The sequence below is a fragment of the Bubalus kerabau genome, chromosome 18 (genome assembly GCF_029407905.1).
Source record: "Bubalus kerabau isolate K-KA32 ecotype Philippines breed swamp buffalo chromosome 18, PCC_UOA_SB_1v2, whole genome shotgun sequence".
Classification (NCBI taxonomy): Eukaryota; Metazoa; Chordata; class Mammalia; order Artiodactyla; family Bovidae; genus Bubalus; species Bubalus kerabau.
The window spans coordinates 5,721,202-5,745,697 of NC_073641.1; the positions used below are offsets into that span (position 1 = coordinate 5,721,202).

The following is a 24,496-nucleotide window of genomic DNA, read 5'->3' on the forward strand; positions in this document are numbered from 1 at the left end:
TCCCGTTCCACTACTGTGGAGGTGGTCTCAAGAGGAAAGCAAACTGGGGGAGCTGGGGAAATGGGGGTACCCCAAGCATCCAGCTGCAGACCAGGCTCTGCTGGAGCCAAAATGGCCATTAAGAGCCCTGGTTCTTGTCTTCCACCGCAGGGAACGGCTGAAAAGCCCCCGAGAATTACAGGATGAATGAACCCACGGGGACCTCGGCGGCAGTGCTTTGAGCTCACAGACAGCACAAGTGCTTGTTTGGCAACAGGAGGGGCCTCGCAGCCACAGAACACCTATTCCTCCTGGTCTGCGGCCCCACCGACAGCCCAGCTCACTGGGGCCCAAATGGAGCATGTACAAGGGTCAGGCAGCCCGTCACGAAACCTCGCCCTCCACAGTAAGCGAGCAGTCAGGGATGCCAGGGCCGTCAGGCACAGCCGAGGCGGCCCTCAGCAAGGGGCTGGATTCGAGTGGCATGGAAGCAAGAAGGAAGGGGGTCCTGAGTTACTTGTTCACAGAGGGCCCTGGGGGGCTGTTAAGAAGCAGCATCCGCAGAGCTGTAGGGGAAGAACTTGGTGACCTTATTTGGGGAGGTGGGATTCGCACACTCTGACTCCTCGTTCATCTTGAAGAACATCTCCTGCTCTCGCTTTTTCTGGTTCAGATCTTCTTCCAGAGCCTAGGACAGAGGGCAGATGGAGCTCAGTCATATCACTTACTTAGGACACAAGTCTCCCCCAACCACTGGACCACCAAAATGGTCTTCTCTGGAAATTTCCACCCCCCGCCCCCCAGGCCTCAGTGCTCAGGTAACTTGGTCTTCCCTCTTTCCTTTCCCAGAGCCCACCACCCAGAAGGTAAGTACCACCTCCTCCTTCCTACTGCCCCAATCATGCAGGAGTTGCCTGTGGGCCAAGAGTTCTGCTTTGGGGAAATGCAAGTCTAGACAGGGCGCGAGGGAACAGCAGAAGTGAGTCTGCTGGCAGGGAGCAGCCAGATGACTGGAGAAAAACCTGAGGCACTAATAGAAGATGGAGGAAGAGCTTTAACAAGAGCTGTCTGAGCTACACAGTGTTCCTAACCAGACTGCTGTCCTGCCAAGGCAGGGGGCTTTTCAAAATCTAAGCGCAGTCGTGCCACCCCCTGAGATTCTGATTCTGAAACTCCACTGTAGGACAGGGCTTCTTGACCCTGTAAAAGCATATCATGTAGCTCCGAGGGGAGCATCAGGCAGCCGGACACACGCAAGCTTAACAAGATAAATGGTGTCCTACCAGAAAAATGTCTTAAGTTCTCCAAAAATACACATCCAATTAAGAAAGGAAGCATGGAAACATATACACTAACATATGTAAAATAGGGGAGAAGGCGGTGGCACCCCACTCCAGTACTCTTGCCTGGAAAATCCCATGGATGGAGGAGCCTGGAAGGCTGCAGTCCACGGGGTCGCTAAGAGTCGGACACAACTGAGTGACTTCACTTTCACTTTTCACTTTCATGCATTGGAGAAGGAAATGGCAACCCACTCCAGTGTTCTTGCCTGGAGAATCCCAGGGACGGGGGAGCCTGGTGGGCTGCCATCTATGGGGTCGCACAGAGTCGGACACGACTGAAGCAACTTAGCAGCAGCAGCATGTAAAACAGATAAAATAGACAGCCAGTGGGAATTTGCTGTATGACTCAGGGAACTCACACTGGGGCTCTGTGACAAGCTAGAGGGGTGGGATGAGGTGGGATGTGGGAGGGAGGCTCCAGAGAGAGGGGACATATGTATACCTATGGCTGATTCATGTTGATGTATGGCAGAAACCAACACAACATTGTAATTATCCTTCCATTAAAAATTTTAAAAAGTTCCTCTAAAACCATTCAAGTATAACATTGAAATAATATTGCCGGGAGAAATATCAATGACCTCAGACATGCAGATGACACCACCCTTACGGCAGAAAGCAAAGAAGAACTAAAGAGCCTCTTGATGAAAGTGACAGAGGAGAGTGAAAAAGTTGGCTTAAAGCTCAACATTCAGAAAACTAAGATCATGGCATCTGGACCCATCACTTCATGGCAAATAGATGGGGAAACAGTGGCTGACTTTATTTTTTGGGGCTCCAAAATCACTGCAGATGATGATCGCAGCCATGAAATTAAAAGATGCTTACTCCTTGGAAGGAAAGTTATGGCCAACCTAGACAGCATATTAAAAAGCAGAGACATTACTTTGCCAACGAAGGTCTATCTAGTCAAGGCTGTGGTTTTTCCAGTAGTCACGTATGGATGTGAGGGTTCAACTATAAAGAAAGCTGAGCGCCGAAGAACTGATGCTTTTGAACTGTGGTGTTGGAGAAGACTCTTGAGAGTCCCTTGGACTGCAAGGAGATCCAACCAGTCCATCCTAAAGGAGATCAGTCCTGGGTGTTCATTGGAAGGACTGATGTTGAAGCTGAAATTCCAATACTTTGGCCACCTGATGCGAAGAACTGACTCATTTGAAAAGACCCTGATGCTGGGAAAGATTGAGGGCAGGAGGAGAAGGGGACGACAGAGGATGAGATGGTTGGATGGCATCACTGACTCAGTGGACATGGGTTTGGGTATACTCCGGGAGTTGGTGATGGACAGGGAGGCCTGGCGTGCTGTGGTTCATGGGGTCGCAAAGAGTCGGACACAACTGAATGACTGAACTGAACTGATTTACAAATAAAGGAAATCATACCAGAAGACCAAAAAAAGAAAAAAAAGGAAGAGTGCAGAGGAAAAAAGCAGGGGCTTTACAGTCAAATGGGATTCAGCTCCATTAGCAGCTGGGTGGGCCTCTGCGTGTTCCGTTTCCTCCCCAGGTCTGTTTCCTCTAGTGTAAAATGGCAATCTCACTGTCTTCCTGGCAGGGCACTTGCAAAGACTAAATTAGAAACCAATGGGCTGGGATTTCCCCCTCATCGTCCAGTGGTTAGTACTTCGTCTTCCAATGCGGTGGGTGCAGGTCCAATCCCTGGTTGGACTTGCACGAGATCTTATGTGCCTTGAGGCCAAAAAACCAAAGCATACAACAGAAGCAATACTGTAACAGATTCAGTAAAGACTTTAAAAATGGTACACATCAAAAATATATATATATATATATATATATATATATATTTTTTTTTTTTTTTATGATGGCATAGTTTATTTAGTTAGACTTTCAGTGGCCCAAAGACTGTGGATGCTAACAAGATAATTGGGCAATAAACTCTAGATTGATGCAATTAAATCATGACCTGTAACAAACTAACTGTACCTCAATTGTGAGGTAATTGGAGTTCATTTTTTAAGAAATACAATGTAAGGAACATCATTTTTTTTAGTCACTTGGCCAAACTGTTAAAACGATGAAATTAATAACTATTGTCTAAAGTTCTACAAATATGATACAGGAGGTGGGGGGAGAATGACCAATTATTTTTAGTTTGAGGCATATTGTCTTTTACATGTTTTACATGTGATTCTAATGTACTACTTTTCATTATTGTTGATCTTACATCTGAAAAGAGCTGCATAATCCAAAAATTACATAGCATTGAAATTTGTTACCCCACAAATAAAAATGTTTCTGGTGTAACTTCAGAAATATACTAATGTGTTAACCTATTCCCTGTAAAGAGTCAGGTCTAAGTTAATGATGTGCTATATCTCAAGTATTAAATAGAACTGATGGAAAAAGTGAACGGTCATAAGATAGTAACAACACATGAGTTCATTTTTCAGATAACAGATGCTGCCCCTTTGAAGTCCCATCAGCTTTTAATCAATTTTTAGATACTTATTTGAAGTTATCTTACACAATTTTACCCTCTAGCATTGAACTTATATTTTTGAAGACTTGGAACCATCATTATGGACTTGGGTTATCATACTAGACTAAGACACACTGACATCTTTTGAGGACTTAGAAAAATGAGTAAAAGTGATGATTCTGGGGAAACATCATTGAGTTTGAAACTTCGCCCCCCTCCCCCTTACTTAACCATGTAACCTGGACTAGTTACTTACAACTAGAGCTTTAGTACTACTGTACCAATTTTTTGTGAGAATGAAGTGAGTTGATATATATGAAGGGCTTAGAAGAGTGCCTGGCACATAGAAAGTGCCTAATACTGTTCTCATGATTCTTGGGGTATTTATTTGCTCACAGACTAATCCTACACTCTTGCTTTTGCTTTTGTTTTATAGATATTTGTTTTCTTCCTGCTTCTTTAAATTGGAGATGTTAAGGGCATCAAGAATCTGTCATACAGAGTGAATTAAGTCAGAAAAAGAAAAACAAGCATCATACATTAACATATATGTATAGAATCTAGAAAAATAGTTCAGATGAATCATTTCCAGGGCAAGAATAGAGATGCAGATGTAGAGACTGGACATGTGAACACCAGGGAGGAAGATTAGGATAGACATAAATACACTGCTGCTGCTTATATATATATATTTTAAAAAACGAATGGGCTGTAACTACTGAGTACTTCTTGCGTGTCACACACTATGCTAAGTGTATTACAGCTTATTTAATCTTCACTCTGTGAGATAGATACTATTATCCCCATCTTATAGATGGAGAAACTGAGGCTCAGAGAGTTCAGGTCACTTGCCCAAGGTCATTCAGCTACGTGGGGGCAGAAGCAAGACGGGTCTAACTTTAGAGTTCAGGCGCTGAAACTCTCCGCAAAGTCAGGCACACATGGGTTACTCAGTAAATGTGGCTTCATTATTACCTGCTTTCATTACAGAAGTAACCATTCACAGGAATGGACCAGCATTCTGTCTCTTAAAACTATTCTCTGATGCCCTGAAATAGTCTCAGCAAACTTACCCCCTTAAGCTCACATTCCTTCAACAGTACTAAATTCTAGTGAGTTCTACCTTAAAGGAAAGATGGGGAAAGGACAGTGTCTTCCCAGCTCCAGCTGATGGCCGTCATGTGGTATGATGGGCCCAGTGTTGCTAGAGCTCCTAAGGTTTCAGAAGAAACTGGAAATCCAGGTTTTTATGTAAAATTTCCTTAAACTTAAAAAATTGGTAACTCAAAAAAGTCTTTAAATTGCTGTCTGTTGGCCAAACCTCTCTGTAAGCCAGTTTCAGCCTGTAAGCTGTCAGCTACCACTTTTATTTTAGCACAGAAAGGGTTAGTAACTGCCTAGGGTCTCACAGCTAGTAATGGGGAAGCAAAGACTTTCTCCCATGTTTGTCTTACTTCAGAACCTATCCTCTCAAGCACTCCTCTCTTTTACCCCTACAGAACCTCTATGTCCTCTATATAACCCAGGGCAGTCGGCAATCCTTCTGTAAAGGGCCAGACTGTAAATATTCCAGCTTTGCAAACATTAAGGCCTCTGGTGAAACTGCTCAATCGCTGCTGTAGTATAAAGTCAGCCATAGAGGATATGTAAATGAATACGCATGGCTATGCTCCAGTAAAACTTTATTTACAAATACAGGTGGTGGGCCACATTTGGCCCGTGGGAATAGGCCTTAAAACACCTGTTTTAAGGGAAGAAATGTTATCTTCATCTTATAGCCATAAAAAGCAAGGTTCAGGAGGAAAGGCTTGTCTGAGGCCACATTCTATGTTAACTATGACCCAAGCAACACCTTATTGAATTCACCATTCTATACTTACTGAAAGAAAAAAATCTGAATTTTTCTAAAAATATTCCACAAGGTACCGTCATCTCCCCTGGCTCCCCCAACATGGGCCACAGCTCAAAGCTGCTGATGGAAATCCAAGAGTGTAAAAACATTTATTCTAGAATGAAAATCATCACCTCTGGGTCAGTGTTCCACCAACAACCCAGGTAAATGAAAAAAAATAAAAATGAAAAAAAAGGAGAGAATGAATCTACAAAGAATTCAGGAAAAGAGGCAGCCACCACCAGCAAAACCCAATACCAGCTCACCAAACACACACTTGGAATACCTCCCTAAGTCCAGGCACCCCCCTGAAGCAGTCTGGGAACTCATGCAGTTGCTGGAGGCAATGTCACCGTTCACTTTCAGATTCTCTCAGGATGTGCAAAGCATACAGAACCACTGGGTAAGAGAACCAGGCAAACATTTACTTCTGATACCAGAGGGAACCTATGTCAGCAGTATTATTGATCTGAGTGTCAAGTATCACAAGTCCCAGCAGACCACATGTGGTTACAAGTAAGTGTGGACCTTTTAATCGGAAGGTCTGGGGCCTTGGCCAGCTTCCAGCCAGAAATCTCCATTAGCACAGGGAGGGAGGCCTCAACTCAAGGACTTCCAAGGCCACTCTGAGGCAGAGGTGGGCGGCCGCCTCCTGGCCAGACCTCAATTAGCGCATGTAGAGCTGAAGATGCCTGCAGAACAGACCTCAGGGCTTAAGGACAGAGAATCAAGGACAGTTAGGGCAGCTTCATCCTCAGAGTTTAGAATGGAAGGAAATGAGTCTGTCCCTGGCCTATACTGTGGGACTTTCCACGTAACACTGTATGATATTCCTATCTTCACTTTACAGATAACCACACTGAGGCCCTGTAGAGATTAATTTATCTGTCAACCTGCCAAAGCCATGGTAACCAGCTGTTTGGTCAAACACCAGTCCAGATGGCACTGTGAAGGAATTTTTTAGATGTGATTAACATGTAACTCAGTAGACTCTGAACAGAGCAGCTTACCTGCCATAATGAGGGTGGGCCTCGGTCAGTCAGCTGCAGGCCTTAAGAGGCAAGCCTGAAGCCCCACTGAGGAGAGGACTGTGCTCTGGACTGCCCTGGTGCTCAGGACCACAGCATCAACTCTCTCTGGCTCTCCAGCCTGCAGTCTGCCCTGCAGGTTTCAGACTGACCAGCCCCAACCATCGGGTGAGCCAGTTCCTTAAAATGAACCCCCAAGTCTGTATCTCATCCATATCTGTATCTCCACCCGCACCCTAGGCAGGTACCGGTGGTCCAATGAAGCAGAGCCCTCCACAGGCCCACCAGCCCAGACACGGTTACCTTTTTGCGCGGCCGGAGCTTGTCCCGCCATTCCTTCAGGTTCTGGTTATGGCTTTCGTCCAGGGCCTTCAGCTTCTGGGTTTCGTGCTCTATCAGGAGGTGACACTTTTCATTCTGGAACACATTCCAGGCAGGACAGGTAAGAGGCGCAGAGGGCTGAGACATACCATGAGGCACGAGCACCGTGCGCTTACGTCTTCTTGATTATAAACCCCATTTATACAAAACTATACACATGAATACAAATGCACCAAAAGGTGCCTGGAAGAATAGTCCAGAATATTAACATTAATAGATTTTATTGTGTAATAGGATCTGTAGCAGTTTTGCAGCTTTCTTTGTGCTTCCTGCGTTGTTTGAATTTTTCAACGTGAACATATATGTCGTTTTAACAAAACAATAAAACCATTAACAATAAATATGTGCCCTAATTGTACCACACAGAGGCAACCACTACAGAATTTTAGATATATTTCCTGTCAGGCTCTGTGCTGTGTGGTGTTCGGCTCACCCTGTATATAAAATTCTGAAACGTGCCTCCCTCTTAACATTAGAATGTAAACAGTTCTACAAAGAATTAACATTTTTTATAATCATGATATTTGATTCCTGGTATCTTACAGTATGGCTTTATCTAATTTAAACATTCCCATATTTTTGGCCAGCTTGGGTTGCTCTTAATCTTCACTGTTATAAATAGCATTGTCTTAAACATCTGTGCTGTATACTGAATTGTTTCTCCCTAAAATTCATTATGTTGAATCTGTAATGTCCAATGTGATGGTATCTGGAGATATGGGGCCTCTGGGAGAGAAGGAGGTTTAGTGAGGCCAGGAGGACAGGGCCCTCGTGGTGGGGTGGTTAGGAAGAGACCAGAGAGCTCACATGCCAAGTGCTCCATCCTGTCTCCGTCCCTCCTTTCCCCTCTCCTCTCCTCTCTCCCTCCTTTTCTCTCCTGTCTCTCTGCCACGTGAGGACACAGCAAGAAGGCATCCACTCCCCCGGAACCCAACCATGCTGCCAAAGCTGATCTCTGGATCCCAGGCTCCAAAACTGTAAGAAAATAAGCTCCTGTTGTTTAAGCCAGCCGGTCTCTGGTATTTTGTTACGGCAGCATGAGATAAGATAACCTGTATGTATAAACATTTTGTATCTACGTAAGTCATATAACTTTCTGTGTCACATACCATCCCTCCAGGAGAGATCTGTGACAAGGGATAAGGGCCGTGGACCTGCCTGAGGCTTGCCAACATCACTGCTCTCTCTCTGAGGCAAGTTACCTGCCTCACAAAACTGAACCTGGAACCTCCCACAGGGACAATTCCCTGTTGGCTCCTCACAGAGAATCAACCCTGCGGTTTATCACGCATTTATAAAGCAGGGACCGCCACCCTCCTGGACTGGAGGAGAACTGCTGGGGGATTTTTACCTGGGGTTTCAAGCTCTAGGGGTCTAGGAATTTAGAAACCGCCTTGTGGGAACAATACTCATAGCCGCCCTGAGTACTTGTGGCCTGCCCAGAGCTGGCTGCTAGCTCTCTACAGCTTCTCTCAGTTGATCCTCACAGTAACCCCATGAGGCAGGGGTGGGAACATAAATACAGAAGGTGAGCAGGCTGGCTAAAATTCACACGGCAACACGCAGCAGAGCCCCTGCCTGCCGGGCTTCAACACCTGCAGTGTTTCCTCCACACCCCTCTGCCTTTCCAGAAATTGCCGGGTGGATCTCACAGCCTCAAGAGTTTCCTGAGGTCACAGATGCGTGTGTCAGTGCATGTCAGGCAGAGCGATGCCTCGCTCCACCACAAGGGGGCTCCAAGTACCAACTCCTGGGCAAGGGCCCTTAGGGTGAGGCGAACTTGATTGGGATTGGAGAAACTTAAAGAGGTCAAGGATCTCCCCAGGGAAGGGGTCACAGAGGGGCTTGGCAATATCGGGATTCCTTTTCCTGACTTTATGGGAAAATTTTGAGCTTCTTACCATCAAAGATAATGGTAGCTGTAGGTTTCTGTAGATACTCTTTATCAAGTTAAGGAAGTTCCCTTCTGCTAATTAACATAAAAAGGTGTCAGCCTCTGTCAAATGTGTTTTCTGTATCTACTGATGATATGATCATGTGATTTTTCTTCTTTAGCCTGCTGATGTCATGGATTACATTAACTCATTTTTGTATACTGCACCAACCCTGGGGGGTAAATCCCACCTGGTCATGGTATATACTTCTTTTTATGTATTTTTAAATTCTGTTTGCTAACATTTCATCGGGGATTTGTGTATCTGTGCTCATGAGAGATACTGATCTGTAGTTTCCCTCCTTGTAATGTCTGGTTTTGGTATTAGGATTATTGGGACACCTTTTCCAAAGACACAGTGATGACCAAGAAGGCCAGCAGCATGCCCAATGCCAGGTCCTGGGCGTAGCACTTTTGGCTCAGCTCTGCCATCTCATTCACAAAGCCTCACTCCAGTTCTACAAAATAGGAGTGATCACCTTGCCCCACGCCTGTTTTATAAATGTGGAACCTATGGCACGGGAGGGGGACATGATGTGACCAACATCACAGAGAATAGCATGATGGAAACAGCTCCACCCGGAGCTCCCCTGTCTGTAGGGTCCCCCCAGACAGCTGCGCGCCCCCGGGGAGGCGGGGGGAGCACAGCGGGGCAGGGGGCGGTACCTGCAGCTGCTGCAGCTCACTCATGTTGCTCTCACACTGGGCCAACATGTCCCGCATCTGGTTCTCGTGTTTCTGCTGCTGCTGCAGCCGCTCTGCCTTCTGCCTCTTTTCTTCCTGCTGGGAGAACTGCAACCAAAAACAAGTGAGGTCGCTCCCTCAGGGAGACGCCCCGAGGGGCCAGGGTGTACACAGGCACAGTGTCCTGCGCCACTCAGGCAGGGCCCCCTGTGCGAAGTCCTCCCAGCCCCCGCCTTCAAGGAGCCCACAGACGGGCGGGACATTGAGACGTGCTAGGACAGTGTGTGGAGGAGGCAGGAAGCACAGGAGCCCAGGGTCACCGACTCCACGCGCCCGAGCCACCTGGGTGACTCGTGAGTGGGGGTCTCAGGAGATGAAAAGGGTAGAAGCAGCTGCAGGGTAGAAGCCCAGGAGTGACGGGGAGCGTGCACCAGAAAGCAACGCCAAGCCTCCTTCCTACCCACCAGAGGGGGTCAAGTGAGGCTTCCAGTCCACTCCTCTCTCCAAGACTCGGCTGCATCTTATATTTTATATTCCTCTAAATGTGTAAGATTCAGGTCCCACCACACCTGGGTCTGGCCCCACTCCAGGACACCCCAGGCCCCCGACCTGCTTGATCTTCTCGCGCTGCTCAGCGGCGCTGCCCCCTCCGTTGATGTGGAGGCTCTTCTTGTACATGGCCATGCGCGTCTTGCCCTCGCTTCTCTGAATCTTGGGCAGCCGCGCCTTCTCCTGCTGCTGCCGCACCTTCAGCTGCTCGATCATGCGCTGGTTGTAGCGCTGCATCTGCTCGCGCTCCTGAGAGGGGCACCCAGAGGGGACAAGGTCAGCTGCTGCTCCACACACACAGGTGTAGGCAGAGGTCAGGGCCGCCACACGCCCCTCAGGAGCCCAGGACCCGCGTGGTCCAGAATGCTCAGAACGAGGCTCGCGTCATTTGACTTCTCTCTTAACTAACATTTTCTATTTTCAGTTTTAAAATTACCATTAACAATGTTTTAGAGTCTAACCTTCTGAACGCCTTCTCATTTAACCAATTGGTAACATGCTATCCTGAGCTATTATCTCAGAGCAAAATGTACATTAATGGGATGGTTCCTCATTATTGATAGGTGTCAATTCATATTTTTTAAAGTCTTGATAAATTTGAATATTTTCCTTCACCTAACACTTGTATTTCAAAACTTAGTACAGGCATCCCTTCTCCCAAGAAGCCTCCCCTGACTTTCTAGCCAGGTAGGGCATGCCACAGCCTTGGGCTGACTTCCAACACTGTACTTAGGTTAGGAGCTGTAATAACCCACACCAGATCTCAGTTTAACCTGTCTCTGTCCCCACTAAAGGGACTGAACCAAGACAATTGCACAGAAGTAGAGTGCTCCAGCCACACAGAAGGGGCCCTTCTCTGGGCTGGGGAGGTTAGGGAAAGCTTCCTGGCAGTAGCGGTATTTAAGTTGAGACTTAAACGTATTTTGAAAGACTTCAGACAACAGTAGAAAGCTACAGTAATCAAAACTGCATGGTACTGGGAAATCTATGGCAGTCCAGTGGTTAGGACTCCTGAGATTTCACTGCCAAGGGCCCGGTTTGATCCTTGGTCAGGAAATTAAGATCCCACAGGCTGTGAGATAAATAATAAAATAAATAAATAAATAAAAACAAGTCTATCCAAAAAATAAAATAAAAAGGCCAGTGTGGTATTGGTACAAAAACAGATATATGGATCAATGGAACAGAACAGAGCCCAGAAATAAACCTACACACCTACAATCAATCTTCAGCAATGCAAATCAAAACTACCATGACGTACTACCTCACATTTGTCAGAATGGCTGTCATTAAAATGTCCACAAATAACAAATGCTAGACAGGGTATGGAGGAAAGGGAGCAGTCCTGCACTGCTGGGGGGAATGTAAGTCAGTATAGCCACTACGGAGATCAGTACGGAAGTTCCTCAAAAAACTAAGAGCTACCGTATGATCCGTCAATCCCACTGTTGGGGAGACAACACTATGATTCGAAAAGATACATGCACCCCTATGTTCATAGCAGCACTATTCCAATAGTGAAGACATGGAAGCAGCCTAAGTGTCCACTGACAGAGGAACGGATAAAGAAGATGTGCACACGTACCCAGTGGAATACTACTCAGCCATAAAAACACAAAGGAATGCCTTTTGCAGCAGCATGGATAGACCTAGAGATTACCACACTAAGTGGAGTGAAAGACAAATACCAAAGGATATCACTTACATGTGGAATCTAAAATAATGGCACAAATGAACCTGTCTACAAAACAGAAATGAACTCACAGAGAATAGACTAGCTGCCAAGAGCAGGGATGGGGGTGGGGGGATGGAGAGGGATTGACTGGGGTGTGGGGGTAGCAGATGCAAGCTCTCACATTTAGAACGTATAAACAACAAGGTCCTGCTGTACAGCACACGGATCTATATCCAATCTCCTGGGAGAAGCCATAATGGGGAAGACTATAAAAAAAGACTATATGTGTGTATATGTGTGTGAGTCACTTTGCTGTACAGCAGAAATTAACATTGTAAATCAATTATAACAAAAAAAATTAAAAGTATTCTGAAAGAATGCATGGGAAAGACAAAGTGAAAATGGAAAGGAGGGCAGGACAAAAGAAAGGAAAAAGGGGGTAAGAGTGAGACATATACGTCAGGCGTCAGGGTCAGGGAGGGAGCTTCCATGATTCCTGGCCCCTGGATCTGAGGCAGGACGTTGCCGAGAACCTCTCGAGCCTCCCTGTGGCCAACCGGCTCCTCTCAGAGACGCGCAGGGTGGCCTCCCGGCCCCCCAGTGGCAGCCTGGGAACCGCGGGCTCGGAGCCTCACCTTCTCATGCTTGCGCAGCAGCTCGTGCCGCTGGAGGAAGTACTGGTCTTTGAGCTGCTGCTTCACCAGCTGGTGCCTCTCCTGCAGGTGATGCTCCTCCATCTCCCACAGCGCCGCCTCCCGGTCTGCAGCGGACACAGCACCCAGTGAGGTGCAGATGGCCAGAGCCCCCAGGCCCTCCCCTCCACTCCCGAGCCGGTCTCCACACCGCAGCTGGTGATGGCGCCACCTCCTCAGACTATGCTGGCTGAGCCACCAGCTAGGAATTTCCTCAGCACCTCAGGGATGACAGCCCCCCGAAGCATGGTACAGCAGGAGGTGTTTGGAGTGTCAGGACGTCAGGAGCCAGAGAAACCAGAGACCTAGGCTAGAACCCAGCCAAAAAGTCTGCTCCAGGCCCCATCTTCCACCTCTGCCAAATGGCATACCATGGAGGGAGGAATACCCTTGGAAGACACTATTACATTCTATCTGCACTGCGCCTGCGCTTCCCTAAGGGGCAGATGGGAAGCGCTCATGTGGAAACCCTATGGAGAAGGTATGACACTCTTGTCACTATATCCTACTTTTTTTGGGGGGAGGTCATTTTATTTTATTTTATTTTTTAATTTTATTTTATTTTTAAACTTTACATAATTGTATTAGTTTTGCCAAACATCAAAATGAATCCGCCACAAGTACACGTGTTCCCCATCCTGAACCCTCCTCCCTCCTCCCTCCCCATTCCATCCCTCTGGGTCGTCCCAGTGTTGGATGGGACCCTCCGCATCCCATCTATGCATTTTGGAACAATACCTGGCATTTTATCACTGGAAGTCCATTAGTGCTACAGGGCAGGGAGGTGGGCTCAGATGGAGAACCTCACGCCCTGCGAGACGTAGCTGGTCCTGCTCAGCCCACTGTGAAAGTTCCGTTTATTTTGCTTCCCTCCCATCCCATGAAAGCCAACATCTACCCACAGGACATCGAAACAGTGATTTGGCTTCCAAACCAATCAGAACCACAGTCCCACAAGTAGGATGGTTCTTACAGACCATCACGTGATAAGCAAAGGAAACAAGGAAAACGAACTTTTCCGAAACACCCGTGGCTCTGTTTAGGATGTCGGAATACCAAGGACTCCGTTTTGCTTGGTCCACATTAAGTACTGGGCTCACACCGTTTAACTGCCCTGGCCATCGGAGTCCTGGCTGCAGTCCCCGGTATAATAATGAGCCAGAAACAGTACTTGGGTATCAGTCCTGTTTACATCTTTACGACAGACAGGGACCATTAGGTCCACAGGCACCAAAGTCCAGTTTTCACTCAGCCAGCTGCTGTAAATGGAGTTCAGACCACAGAGTTCTAGCCATTTGGAGCCTGCTTGCTTTCCATACCCCATAAAATTGTACCCAACATCTGCTGCTGCTGCTGCTAAGTCGCTTCAGTCGTGTCCGACTCTATGCGACCCCATAGACAGCAGCGCACCAGGATTCTCCAGGCAAGAACACTGGAGTGGGTTGCCAATTCCTTCTCCAATGCGTGAAGTGAAAGTGAAGTCGCTCAGTCGTGTCCGACTCTAGCGACCCCATGGACTGCAGCCTACCAGGCTCCTCTGTCCGTGGGATTTTCCAGGCAAGAGTACTAGAGTGGGGTGCCATTGCCTTCTCTGGCCATAAATAAGACAGCCTGGGGGCTATATAAAGACCCCAAGCCCTGCGTCCTCCAGAGCGCCCTACCCAGAGCCTCCCCAGCGGAGCTCCCCACGCTGAAGGCCGTCGCCCAGACACGCGAGCTCGCCCCGCCTAGGCCCGTCGCCCCCGCACTGTTGTCTCTGGACAGTCCCGAGCTGGGAGGGGCCTGCCAGCACCAAACCTGCCCAAACCCCACCCCGCCGGGGACTGAAGGGCGTGGCTTCCAGAGAAGGTCTGCATCCGAGGCCCACTCGGCCGCTCGAGAGCGGTGCAACTCTGGCCAAAGCACAGCCGCCCTCCAAGCCTCGGCTTCCTCATCTCTAAAAACGGGCGTGATGAAGGTACAAGATGAAGGCACACGGCTTGGCAGAGGAGACGTTCAACATGTGATATGGCTGCTCTGAGGGGCTCTGGATTCTGTCCGCACCTCACCACCCCACTGACCGGCTCACTGATTCTTTAATACAGTTTCCACCCATTCTACGTTGCTTCTTTTTCTCCTTCCTTCCTTGACGTGTGCCAGCATGTTAAATCGTGTTATTGATAATGGTATCTCTGCCTCAGTCTTGACTTCAGTGGGGGTTTTCCTGCTGTTTTGTCACGAGGCTGATGTCTGGTCTTAGGGTGGGGAAGTCTCAGCGTCCTTCCCGCCCAGGGCTGGGCCGTCCACTCAGGCCCGACGTGCACCCCCGCTCTCAGGCACCCACCTCGAAGGAGCTCCTGCTTCCTCGTGAGGCATTCGCGCTCCTTGTCGCAGATCTCCCGCCTGTTGTCGGCGGTGATCCTCTTCATGGCCAGCTCCAGGTCTTCCTTCTGCTTGGCCACGAACTCCCGGTCCTGTTAAGGTTGAGTATTTACAATTTTAGGGGTGAGAATTCCCTGGCGGTCCAGTGGCTAGGGCTCCACTCTTCTCTCTGCCCAGGGCCAGGGTTCAATCCTGCTCAGGGAACTGAAATCCCACAAGACACATGGCACAGCCAAAAAAAAAAAATGTTTCAATAAAAAATTTATAAAATTTTAAGTGTGTTTTTGGTTTTGTTGTTATTTTCTTAGAGATACATATTGAGGTACTTACAGATGAAATGATATGAGGTCTGGGATTCAATTCAAAATAATACAGTAGAGTGGGGAAGTGAGCAGATAGGGGTTGATAATTGCTGAGGTCAGGTGATCTGTATACGGGGTGGTTGTTCAGCCACACAGTCATATCCAACTCTTTACGGTTATTATATTATTATACCTATTTGTGCCAATGTTTTTAATTTTCCTTAATAGTAAAAGCTAAAATTTAAATTTAAAATTTTAGCCAACAAAGGTTCGTCTAGTCAAGGCTATGGCTTTTTCTGTGGTCATGTATGGATGTGAGAGTTGGACTGTGAAGAAGGCTGAGCGCCAAAGAATTGATGCTTTTGAACTGTGGTGTTGGAGAAGACTCTTGAGAGTCCCTTGGACTGCAAGCAGATCCAACCAGTCCATTCTGAAGGAGATCAGCCCTGGGATTTCTTTGGAAGGAATGATGCTAAAGCTGAAACTCCAGTACTTTGGCCACCTCATGTGAAGATTTGACTCATTGGAAAAGACTCTGATGCTGGGAGGGATTGAGGGCAGGAGGAGAAGGGGACGACAGAGGATGAGATGGCTGGATGGCATCACTGACTCGATGGACATGAGTCTCAGTGAACTCCGGGAGTTGGTGATGGACAGGGAGGCCTGGCGTGCTGCGATTCATGGGGTCGCAAAGAGTTGGACACGACTGAGCGACTGATCTGATCTGATATATGACGTAGATAACCAACAAGGACCCACTGTCTAGCACAGAGAATGATACTCAATATTTTGTAATAACCTGCAAGGGAAAAGAATCTGAAAACGAATATATATATACACACACACATATATATCTGAATCACTATGCTGTATACCTAAAACCAATACAACATTGTATACTTCAATGAAAAATACTAAATTAAAAAATTTAAAACTTTAGGAAACATGTTAAGAAACTAAAATTTGCACTAATCTTATCACTCATTGCTAGCAGCTGGTTTTGGTACATTTAAACAAATGTATCTACACCTGTTGTTTCAAAAATTACTTTTAAAGACTTGAAGAGATATTTATACACCCATATTCATGGCCCTATTGTTCACAACAGCCAAGGGATTGGAAACAACTCAAGTGTCCATAAACAAATACACAGATAAACACAGTGTGGTGTACACATACAGTGAGATCTTATTCAGGCTTTAAACGGCAGGAAATCCTTATACACGCTACAATGCGGATGAACCTTGAGGACGCGGTAAGTGAAGTAAACCAGACACAAAAGGATAAGTAATGTATAATTCCATTTGTATGAGGTCAAATTTGTAGAGACAGAAAGTAGAATGGTGATCGTCAGGGACTGGAGGGAGGGTATCATGGGGAGTTCTTGTTTAATGGGTACAGAGCTTCTGTTGTGAAAGATAAAGAGTTCCGGAGATGGATCGTGGTGATGGTAATGCACAATGATGTTAATGTACTTAGAATCATTTAAACATGGGAAAGATATCAAATTTTATGTCAATTTTACCACAATTTGTAAAATTAAAAAGACCTTTCCATGTCATAATGTAACCTTCTATCAAAAATATATTTTAATGGCTGAATATATTTCATGGTATAACTACACCCTAACTTATCAAACCAATACATAACAGGTTGCTTATAGATTTTCTTTTAGATACTGCTGCTCTTCACATTCTGGTAGCTAAATGTCCTTGAGCCTCTGTGATAACTCATCTGTAAGATGAGCCCTCGAAGCAAAAAATCTAGGCCAAAGGATGGATTTGGGGGGCCCTTAATACATTTTTGAGGATCTTGATGCAATTGCCAGGTTTCCAAGGGCCAATCTGCTCTTGCTCTCAGGGGAGGAGGGCCTGTATTCCCGCCACTCCCCAGCACTGCATTCTTCCTCTAGTCACAGCATCGAGGACAGGTTGTAGGAAAGCAGGAGAGTCTGGAGTCAGATTCAGTCTGAGGCCTGGGACCCCACTGTTAACTGTGTACTGTCAACTCTCCAAGCCCTAGTTTCTTCCTCTCTGAAGGGAAAAACAAGTAGCACCTATCCTGGTAAGCTGTGAACACTGAACTAGATAATATATTAACACAAATACATTTGTAATGGCAGACTCTAATGTTCTTTGCATTTGGGGACAGAGGAAGTGGGAGAAGATGGGAGCATGAAGTGGGAAGAAGGCTGGTGAGGCTGGAGCAGAGGGGACTGTGTTCGGCTGGGAGAGGCGGACAGGAACCAGACCTCCAGGGCCTTGAAAGCACATGAGAAGGCTGATCTGTTCAGATGGGTAAAATGAAGGTTTATCCGTACAAAGGGCTTAAAGGCCAGGGCTTTGGAGGGAGGGTGTCATGATCAGATCTGGATCAGATTTGGAATTCGTGTTGATCACACCAACTGGTGTGCGAGAAAGGGCTGCAAGAGCTTCAGGGAAACCAGCTGGGAGGTTACTGAAGTAGTCCAGGCAAAAGACAACAGGCTTAGGGGTCACAGAGATGTTGACAACTTGATGGATCCAGAGAGAGTTTGGAGATTAAAAAAAAAAAAATCCAAACTCTGAGAAGCAGTGACGAACTAAGGGAAAAGAGGCACCAGGAATGACAAGGCCTCTGGTCTCACAACACAATGGAGGACAGTGACCCCTCAGAGCGTGAGAACAGGCCAAGGTCTGGGGGATCTGGGCCTGATATCTTTGATACTCCAAGCAGGCAGATGGATATACTGGGTTGGTCAAGGAGATGTGATGTACAAACAACCATAAAACAAGGCAGGAGGTGCTAAAGGCTTTGGGAGAGATGGAAATAAATGTCTGTGGTGTCTCACAGAGATAGGAGAGCTCACTTCCAGCTGGAGTGAGGGCTATCAAGGAAGGCTGCGTGGGAGAGGTAATAAAGGATAACCAGGATGATCTGGTTTAGATATTCAGAATAAGGGATGGGGGGGTCTCCCTAGTGGCTCAGTGGTTAAGAATCTTCCTGCCAAAGCTGGAGACCCAGGTTCAATCCCTGGATCGGAAAGATCCCCTGCGAAGGAAATGGCAACCCACTCCAGCATTCTGGGAAATCCCATGAACAGAGGAGCCTGGCGGGCTACAGTCTATGGGGTTGCAAAAAAGTTGGACATGACTGAGCACAAGCAAGAATAAGAGATAGGTGAATATTCAAGGGGCAGGGCACGGACACAGACAGAGAAGTACTTGGGGCACCATTCAGGGTCTCAAACCTGGGACTCCCCAACCCCTCCAACCCTCCAACTCAGGGACAAGGACTCACGAGAAGCTGCTTTTTCTGAGTGTGCTCCTCCATCTTCTGCTTCATGCTCTCCTTCCGCTGCTGCCTGGGGAGCTTCTCCACCTCATTCTTCACCTGCACCAGCAACAGCAGAGAATTGCGGGGTCAGGGTACCTCCTCACACTTCATATCAAACAACCCTTCAATCCCAGAACTCCTGGGCCAGGGAGACTGAAGACAAGGCTCAGCTTTCTAGGCACTAGCCCCCACCCTGCTCTCCACCCAGTGACAGAGGGCACCCCCTGGCCACCAGTCTGCTGCTGGCTCCAGTTTCCAAGACTCCGCCAGAGCAGGTAAGTGCTGTTTTTGCTGTTTGGTATCCATGCCCCTTCTTTTGACGACAGTACCTCAGTTTCATTTAGGGCAGTGTTTCTCAACCTCCTTTTAAACTGTTGTCCCCTCAGAAGCCCTTCTCAACATTTTTTCATAGTTACCAACCTCCATGAAATGTTAATCCCACAAATAACACTGTCAATCTGTTAAACTATATATTATCTAAGATGTTTTTAATTCCTTGGGGGTGATATCACCCTGGCTGAGAACGCATGTCTTAAGTAGCTCCCATTCAGTGTCTGAGGTTCAGGTATAACTGATGTCTCAACTCCAACTGACCCCAGGCTGAGCATAAGATCGAGGCTGTCTGTCAGCATGTTCCATGCCTTGGCATCAGAGACTGGTTCAGAGATGAACAAGCGGTCCTTGCCGGGCTAGTGAGAGCTTCAGGATGTTTGCTAAACTACTGGGGAAAGCCACTCTCTGCCCTTCGGGGTTGCTGATCTGGGAGGATGTAGGTCATGGTGGGCCACTCTGGAGGGATCTGCCCGAGACAGAATCAACTCAGGGAAGCAATGTTAAGAGATGAGGAAGGTGACATTTCTGGCTTCCTGGTCAGAGGCTAACAGTATTCTCAAGCCAACCAGAAGTGGGTTTCTGTCTTTGATAACACAAGAAAGAGAAGCAATTCATGACACTTCTCTGTAAGGAACCTAGATTTACTCAGACAGTTTTCTGTGAATAACTTATATCTTTATAGGCACCTGATATCTCAAAACATACACTCACTGACAGGTTCCTTAGGAGCAGCAAGTGAGGGTAAAAATACTGTGATTAAAAAAAGAGCATTCCAGGAGAGTTCTGCTTCTGACATAATGAGGTAAGTCAATACAACCTCTCTTTCCTGCTGAATACAGTGAAAAAATCTGGATAAAATACAAAAAGCAACTACCTGAGGACTGAAAAGTAAACAAAAGAAGGTGACTATATGACAGGGAGTCAAGACGTAGAGAAGGGCTGGTACTGGGGGTGAGTTTCCCTTTTTTCTTTTTCCTTTTGCTCTCCTAGCTTTGCCCCAATCCTGAACAGTGATGCTGTGAAAAAGTAGGTAAAACCCTAACAAACCTCATGTTTCTGGCCAGAGAACCAGGCAACAGTCAGTAAAATTAACAAATCTTTAGCCAGATTGACAAAGGAGGAGGAGGACGAGGAGAGGGAAAAGGAGGCAGGAGAGAAAGAGGCCACAACACAAACCACCACATGAGGAGCAAAGAGCAACCACCACAGACCCCACGGCCACAGAAAGGGCGCCAAGGGAGCAGCAGCAGCAGCCCAGCCCATTCGGCGAAACAGACAAATCCCTTGAAGGAAAGCACCAAAGCACATTCAAGAAGAAATGAAGAAAACCACGGCAACATTAAAATAAAACCACAGACCGATATATTTTCAATGAATACAGACTCAAAAATCCTCACCAAAATAATAGCAAATTCAATCTAGTAATATATCGAAAGGAAAATACATAATGACCAAATGGGCTTTATCCCAGGAATGTAAACCTCATTCAATATGTGAGAATCAGTCAATATAATTCACAATATCAGTACTCTAAAGAAGAAAAACTATATGATCATATCAATATAGGAAAACCGTTTGCTAAAATTCAACATCCACTCATGACAAAATCTATTAGCGAACTAGAAATAGAAGGGAACGTCCTTAATCTGAAAGACAGCATCTACAAAAACCCTAATGCTAACATCATACTTTACTAATGTTTCCCCCTGAAGACTGGGAAAAGGCAAAGACGTCCACTGCACTGCTCCTGTTTAACATCCCACTACAGGTCCTTGCCAGTACGATAAAGCAAGAAAAATAAACAAAAAATATATAGATTAGAAAGAAAGAAATATGATAAACAATAAGGTCCCACTGCACAGCACAGGGAACTACATTCAATATCCTGTGATAAACCGTGATAGAAAAGAATATGGGCTTCCCTGGTGGCTCGGCTGGTAAAGAATCCGCCTGCAATGCGGGAGACCTGGATTTGACCCCTGGGTTGGGAAGATCCCCTGGAGAAGGGAAAGGCTACCCACTCCAGTATTCTGGCCTGGAGAATTCCATGGACTGTATAGGCCATGGGGTTGCAAAGAACATGAAAGAGAATATACATTTATGTAAAACTGAGTCACTTTTCTGTACAGCAGAAATTAACACAACATGCTAAATAAGTCAACTATACTTTAATAAAAAATTGTAAAATAAAATAGGAAGAAATAAAACTGTTTGCAAAATTGTTGTCTATGTAGAAAAATCCCAAGTCTATTTTTTTCAAAAGTCCTAGAACTGATGAGTTTAAGCGAGATCAATATATGGGGCTCAATATACCAATATTTTCCTATACTCTAGCTTTGACATTAGAAATTGACATTAAAAAATAGTATCTTGTACAATAGCACAAATGAACTAAATATAATTCTTACAAAATATATGCTGAATTTGTATGCTGAAAACTATAAAACACTAAGGAAGGATGTTAAAGAAGACCTAAATTAATGGATATATTATGTTCATAGAAAATAAGCTTCAATATTGTTCTGATTCCATTCTCCCTAAATTGATCCATGAGTTCAACTCAATCTCAATCAAGAATTCCAGCAGATATTTTTACAGAAATCAATAAGCTGATTCTAAGATATATATAGATGGGCAAAGGAACTAGAATAACCAAACTAATTTTGGAAAAAAGGAATAAAGTTGGAGGACTCACACCACCTGATTTACTGTAAAAATATATTTATCAAGACATTGTAGAATTGGTGAAAGGTAGACAAACAGATCAATGGAACTGCATATAGTCCAGTTATAGACACACACAAATATATGGTCAATTGATTTTGCATAAAGATGCAAAGGCAGATCAATGGAGAAAGGACAGTCCTTTCAGCAAATGGTGCTAGAAAAGTGGACATCCATAGGCAAAAACCACACTAGAAATGGTGAACCTCACCCACACGTTACACATCTAACGTAAAACTTAAAACTGTAAAACAGCTGAAAGAAAGCACGACCTTGAGCTATGCAAAGATATCTCAGATATGCCACTAAACACACAATCCGTAAAAGAAACAATGGTCAAGTAGACTTCATCAGAGTAAGTGCTTCTGCCTCATGCAAGACACCGTTAGAGGAACCAGAAGACAGGCCACAGAGGGGCAGCAAACATCTGCAAAATATGTAACTGACAAAGGACTGTATCCAGGATGTAAAAAGAACTGTCAGAATTCAGTAATACAAAAATAAAGAAATCACCCAGCTAATAAATGAGCAAAGGATTTAAACAGGTACCTTGTCAAAAAAGATATACAGACAGCAAATAAACACATGAAAAGATATTCAACATTAGTCATTAATGAAATGCAAATAAAAGTTACAATGCAATTTCACTTCCTATCAGAATGGCAAAAATAGAACACATCAAACTGATGATACCAAGTGCTGGTGATGATGTGGAGTTGAGCAACTGGAACTCACGCATTGTTCTGGAGATGTAGAATAATACAGACTGTTTTGGAAAAGGTTGGCAGCCTCTCCTGAAGTTAAACATACACTTAACATATGACCCCAAAACCTACCAGCTATCCTTTATCGTCTCTTCTTTCAGTTTTCGGGTGTTTTCTTTCATGGCTTTAGGTTTGTAATCCAAATCCTGCCCCTGTATTCTTTAGCCTTCTTTAGTCTTAGATTAGGGTTTCTCAACCTTGGCACTATTGACTTTTGGAGCCAAATAATTCTTTGTTGTGGGGGTTTCCTATGCACTATAGAATGTTAATAGCATCTCTGACCCCTACCTACTAGATGCTATAACTAGTCCTTCTCCCCAGTCATGACAACCAAAAATGTTTCTAGATATTGCCAAATATCTACATGGGGATGGACAAAAAGAGTCCCTGCTTGAGAACTACTGTCTTAGACATCCTCATAAGATATCTCAAAAATTGCATTTGTGCCACTTCACCTTCCATATCCAAGGGCTCCCCTAGATATATGGTACATAATGATAATTTAGCACATGTCTAGAGTTTGTCAAAATGCCACTGCCAGCCCCATTCAAGGCATCATACAGTTGAAAAGACCCACTAGCTTAGAAGGGTGCTTTTCAAGCTTGATGAAGTAGTTTTCCAGGACAGATGAGAAGCAGCAGTTTAGAAAGGGTCTGGAGGTTTCTGCTAAAGGCAGCGAACACTGTGAGAAGTGTTACGCCGCTCAATGGAGGGAGAGAGGAAAAGGCCATCCAGAGTCGAGCCGCATGGGGCTTGGCAAAGGGGCACTTGGACCTCCTTGTAAGAAGCCGCTGAGGGCAGGGATGTACCAGCACCACTCTGACTGAGGGCTATAAAGACAGGCTCCCTACTCAGTGTCAGAAATCCTGCTTTCTCATCCAACTGCCCATCTTTGGAACAGTCCCTGGACTTGTTTCCCATTCTCTCATCAGAAAAACTTATCTGGCTTTTAACTAAAATTTCCAGGGTCCTTCCAGGAGTATAATTCTGTGGAATTATAGAGATCCAGACTATTTAAGAAGTAGTTAAATCATGTTTAATGAGTTTTGCCTAGGAAGGCAAGGAAACAGGGTTCTGGAAAGATTCCCTTTAAGACTGAATCTGTTTTCACATTTAGGGGATCTAAGAAGCAAACTACAATCGTCAACTGAGTTTCTCACAGGTATTAAATGTACCGTGTGTATGGGCAATGAGAAGCAGACCATCAATTCCATCCTCACAAAATATATTTATTATATTTCTATGTGCAGACATGCACAGTACTGGGTTTAATTACGTGAAACAAAAACTAAGAATAAATATGTCCCCATTCAACTAGCTTACTAATAATGATTTTTCCTATATGCATACCTTCTAAGTGCAGGAAGGTCATTAGCATGATAAATATTTCATAATAATTGCTGTAACCTTGAGAGTCCCTTGGACTGCAAGGAGATCCAACCAGTCCATCCTAAAGGAGACCAGTCCTGAGTGTTCATTGGAAGGACTGATGCTGAAGCTGAAACTCCAATACTTTGGCCACCTCATGCAAAGAGTTGACTCATTGGAAAAGACTCTGATGCTGGGAGGGATTGGGGGCAGGAGGAGAAGGGGACGACAGAGGATGAGATGGCTGGATGGCATCACCAACTCGATGGACGTGAGTTTGGGTGAACTCCGGGAGTTGATGATGGACAGGGAGGCCTGGTGTGCTGCGATTCATGGGGTCGCAAAGAGTCGGACACGACTGAGCAACTGAACTGAACTGAACCATGAAAGAGGCCCCAGGAGGCATCTCAAGTTTTACCCTCTGTTATTTTTGTATGTTTTCTATGCCTGAGATCAAATCATGACCAGCTTTCTCACATTCGATAGGTGGTAGGGAAATGGACAGGGTGAACCCTGCCTTGCTCTGAACTGGTTAAAGAAAACTCCACACTGGGACTTCTCTTGTGGTCCAGTGATAAAGAATCCACATGCCAATGCAGATTTGATCCCCAGTCTGGGAAGACTCCACATGCCATGGGGCAACTAAGCTCATGTGCCACAACTATGGAGTTGGTCATCTAGAGCCGTGAGCCACAGCCGCTGAGCCCACAGTGTAACCATGGACGCCCACGCACC

General features: G+C 45.7%; 1 protein-coding gene across 2 annotated transcripts in view; it reads right to left on the reverse strand.

The window, feature by feature from the left end:
* Nucleotides 1–460: 460 nt before the first annotated feature.
* STK10 (serine/threonine kinase 10) overlaps nt 461–24,496 on the reverse strand; it is a 127,527-nt gene continuing 103,491 nt past the window's right edge. For both annotated transcript variants that reach the window (XM_055554570.1, XM_055554571.1), the window contains exons 13-19: nt 18,537–18,629; nt 14,918–15,047; nt 12,538–12,662; nt 10,288–10,476; nt 9,661–9,786; nt 6,984–7,097; nt 461–667 (exon numbers count right to left, since the gene is read on the reverse strand). In XM_055554570.1, coding sequence (XP_055410545.1) covers nt 524–667; nt 6,984–7,097; nt 9,661–9,786; nt 10,288–10,476; nt 12,538–12,662; nt 14,918–15,047; nt 18,537–18,629 — 921 coding nt within the window. In that variant the 3' untranslated portion in view covers nt 461–523. The remainder of the gene's footprint in view (nt 668–6,983; nt 7,098–9,660; nt 9,787–10,287; nt 10,477–12,537; nt 12,663–14,917; nt 15,048–18,536; nt 18,630–24,496) is intronic.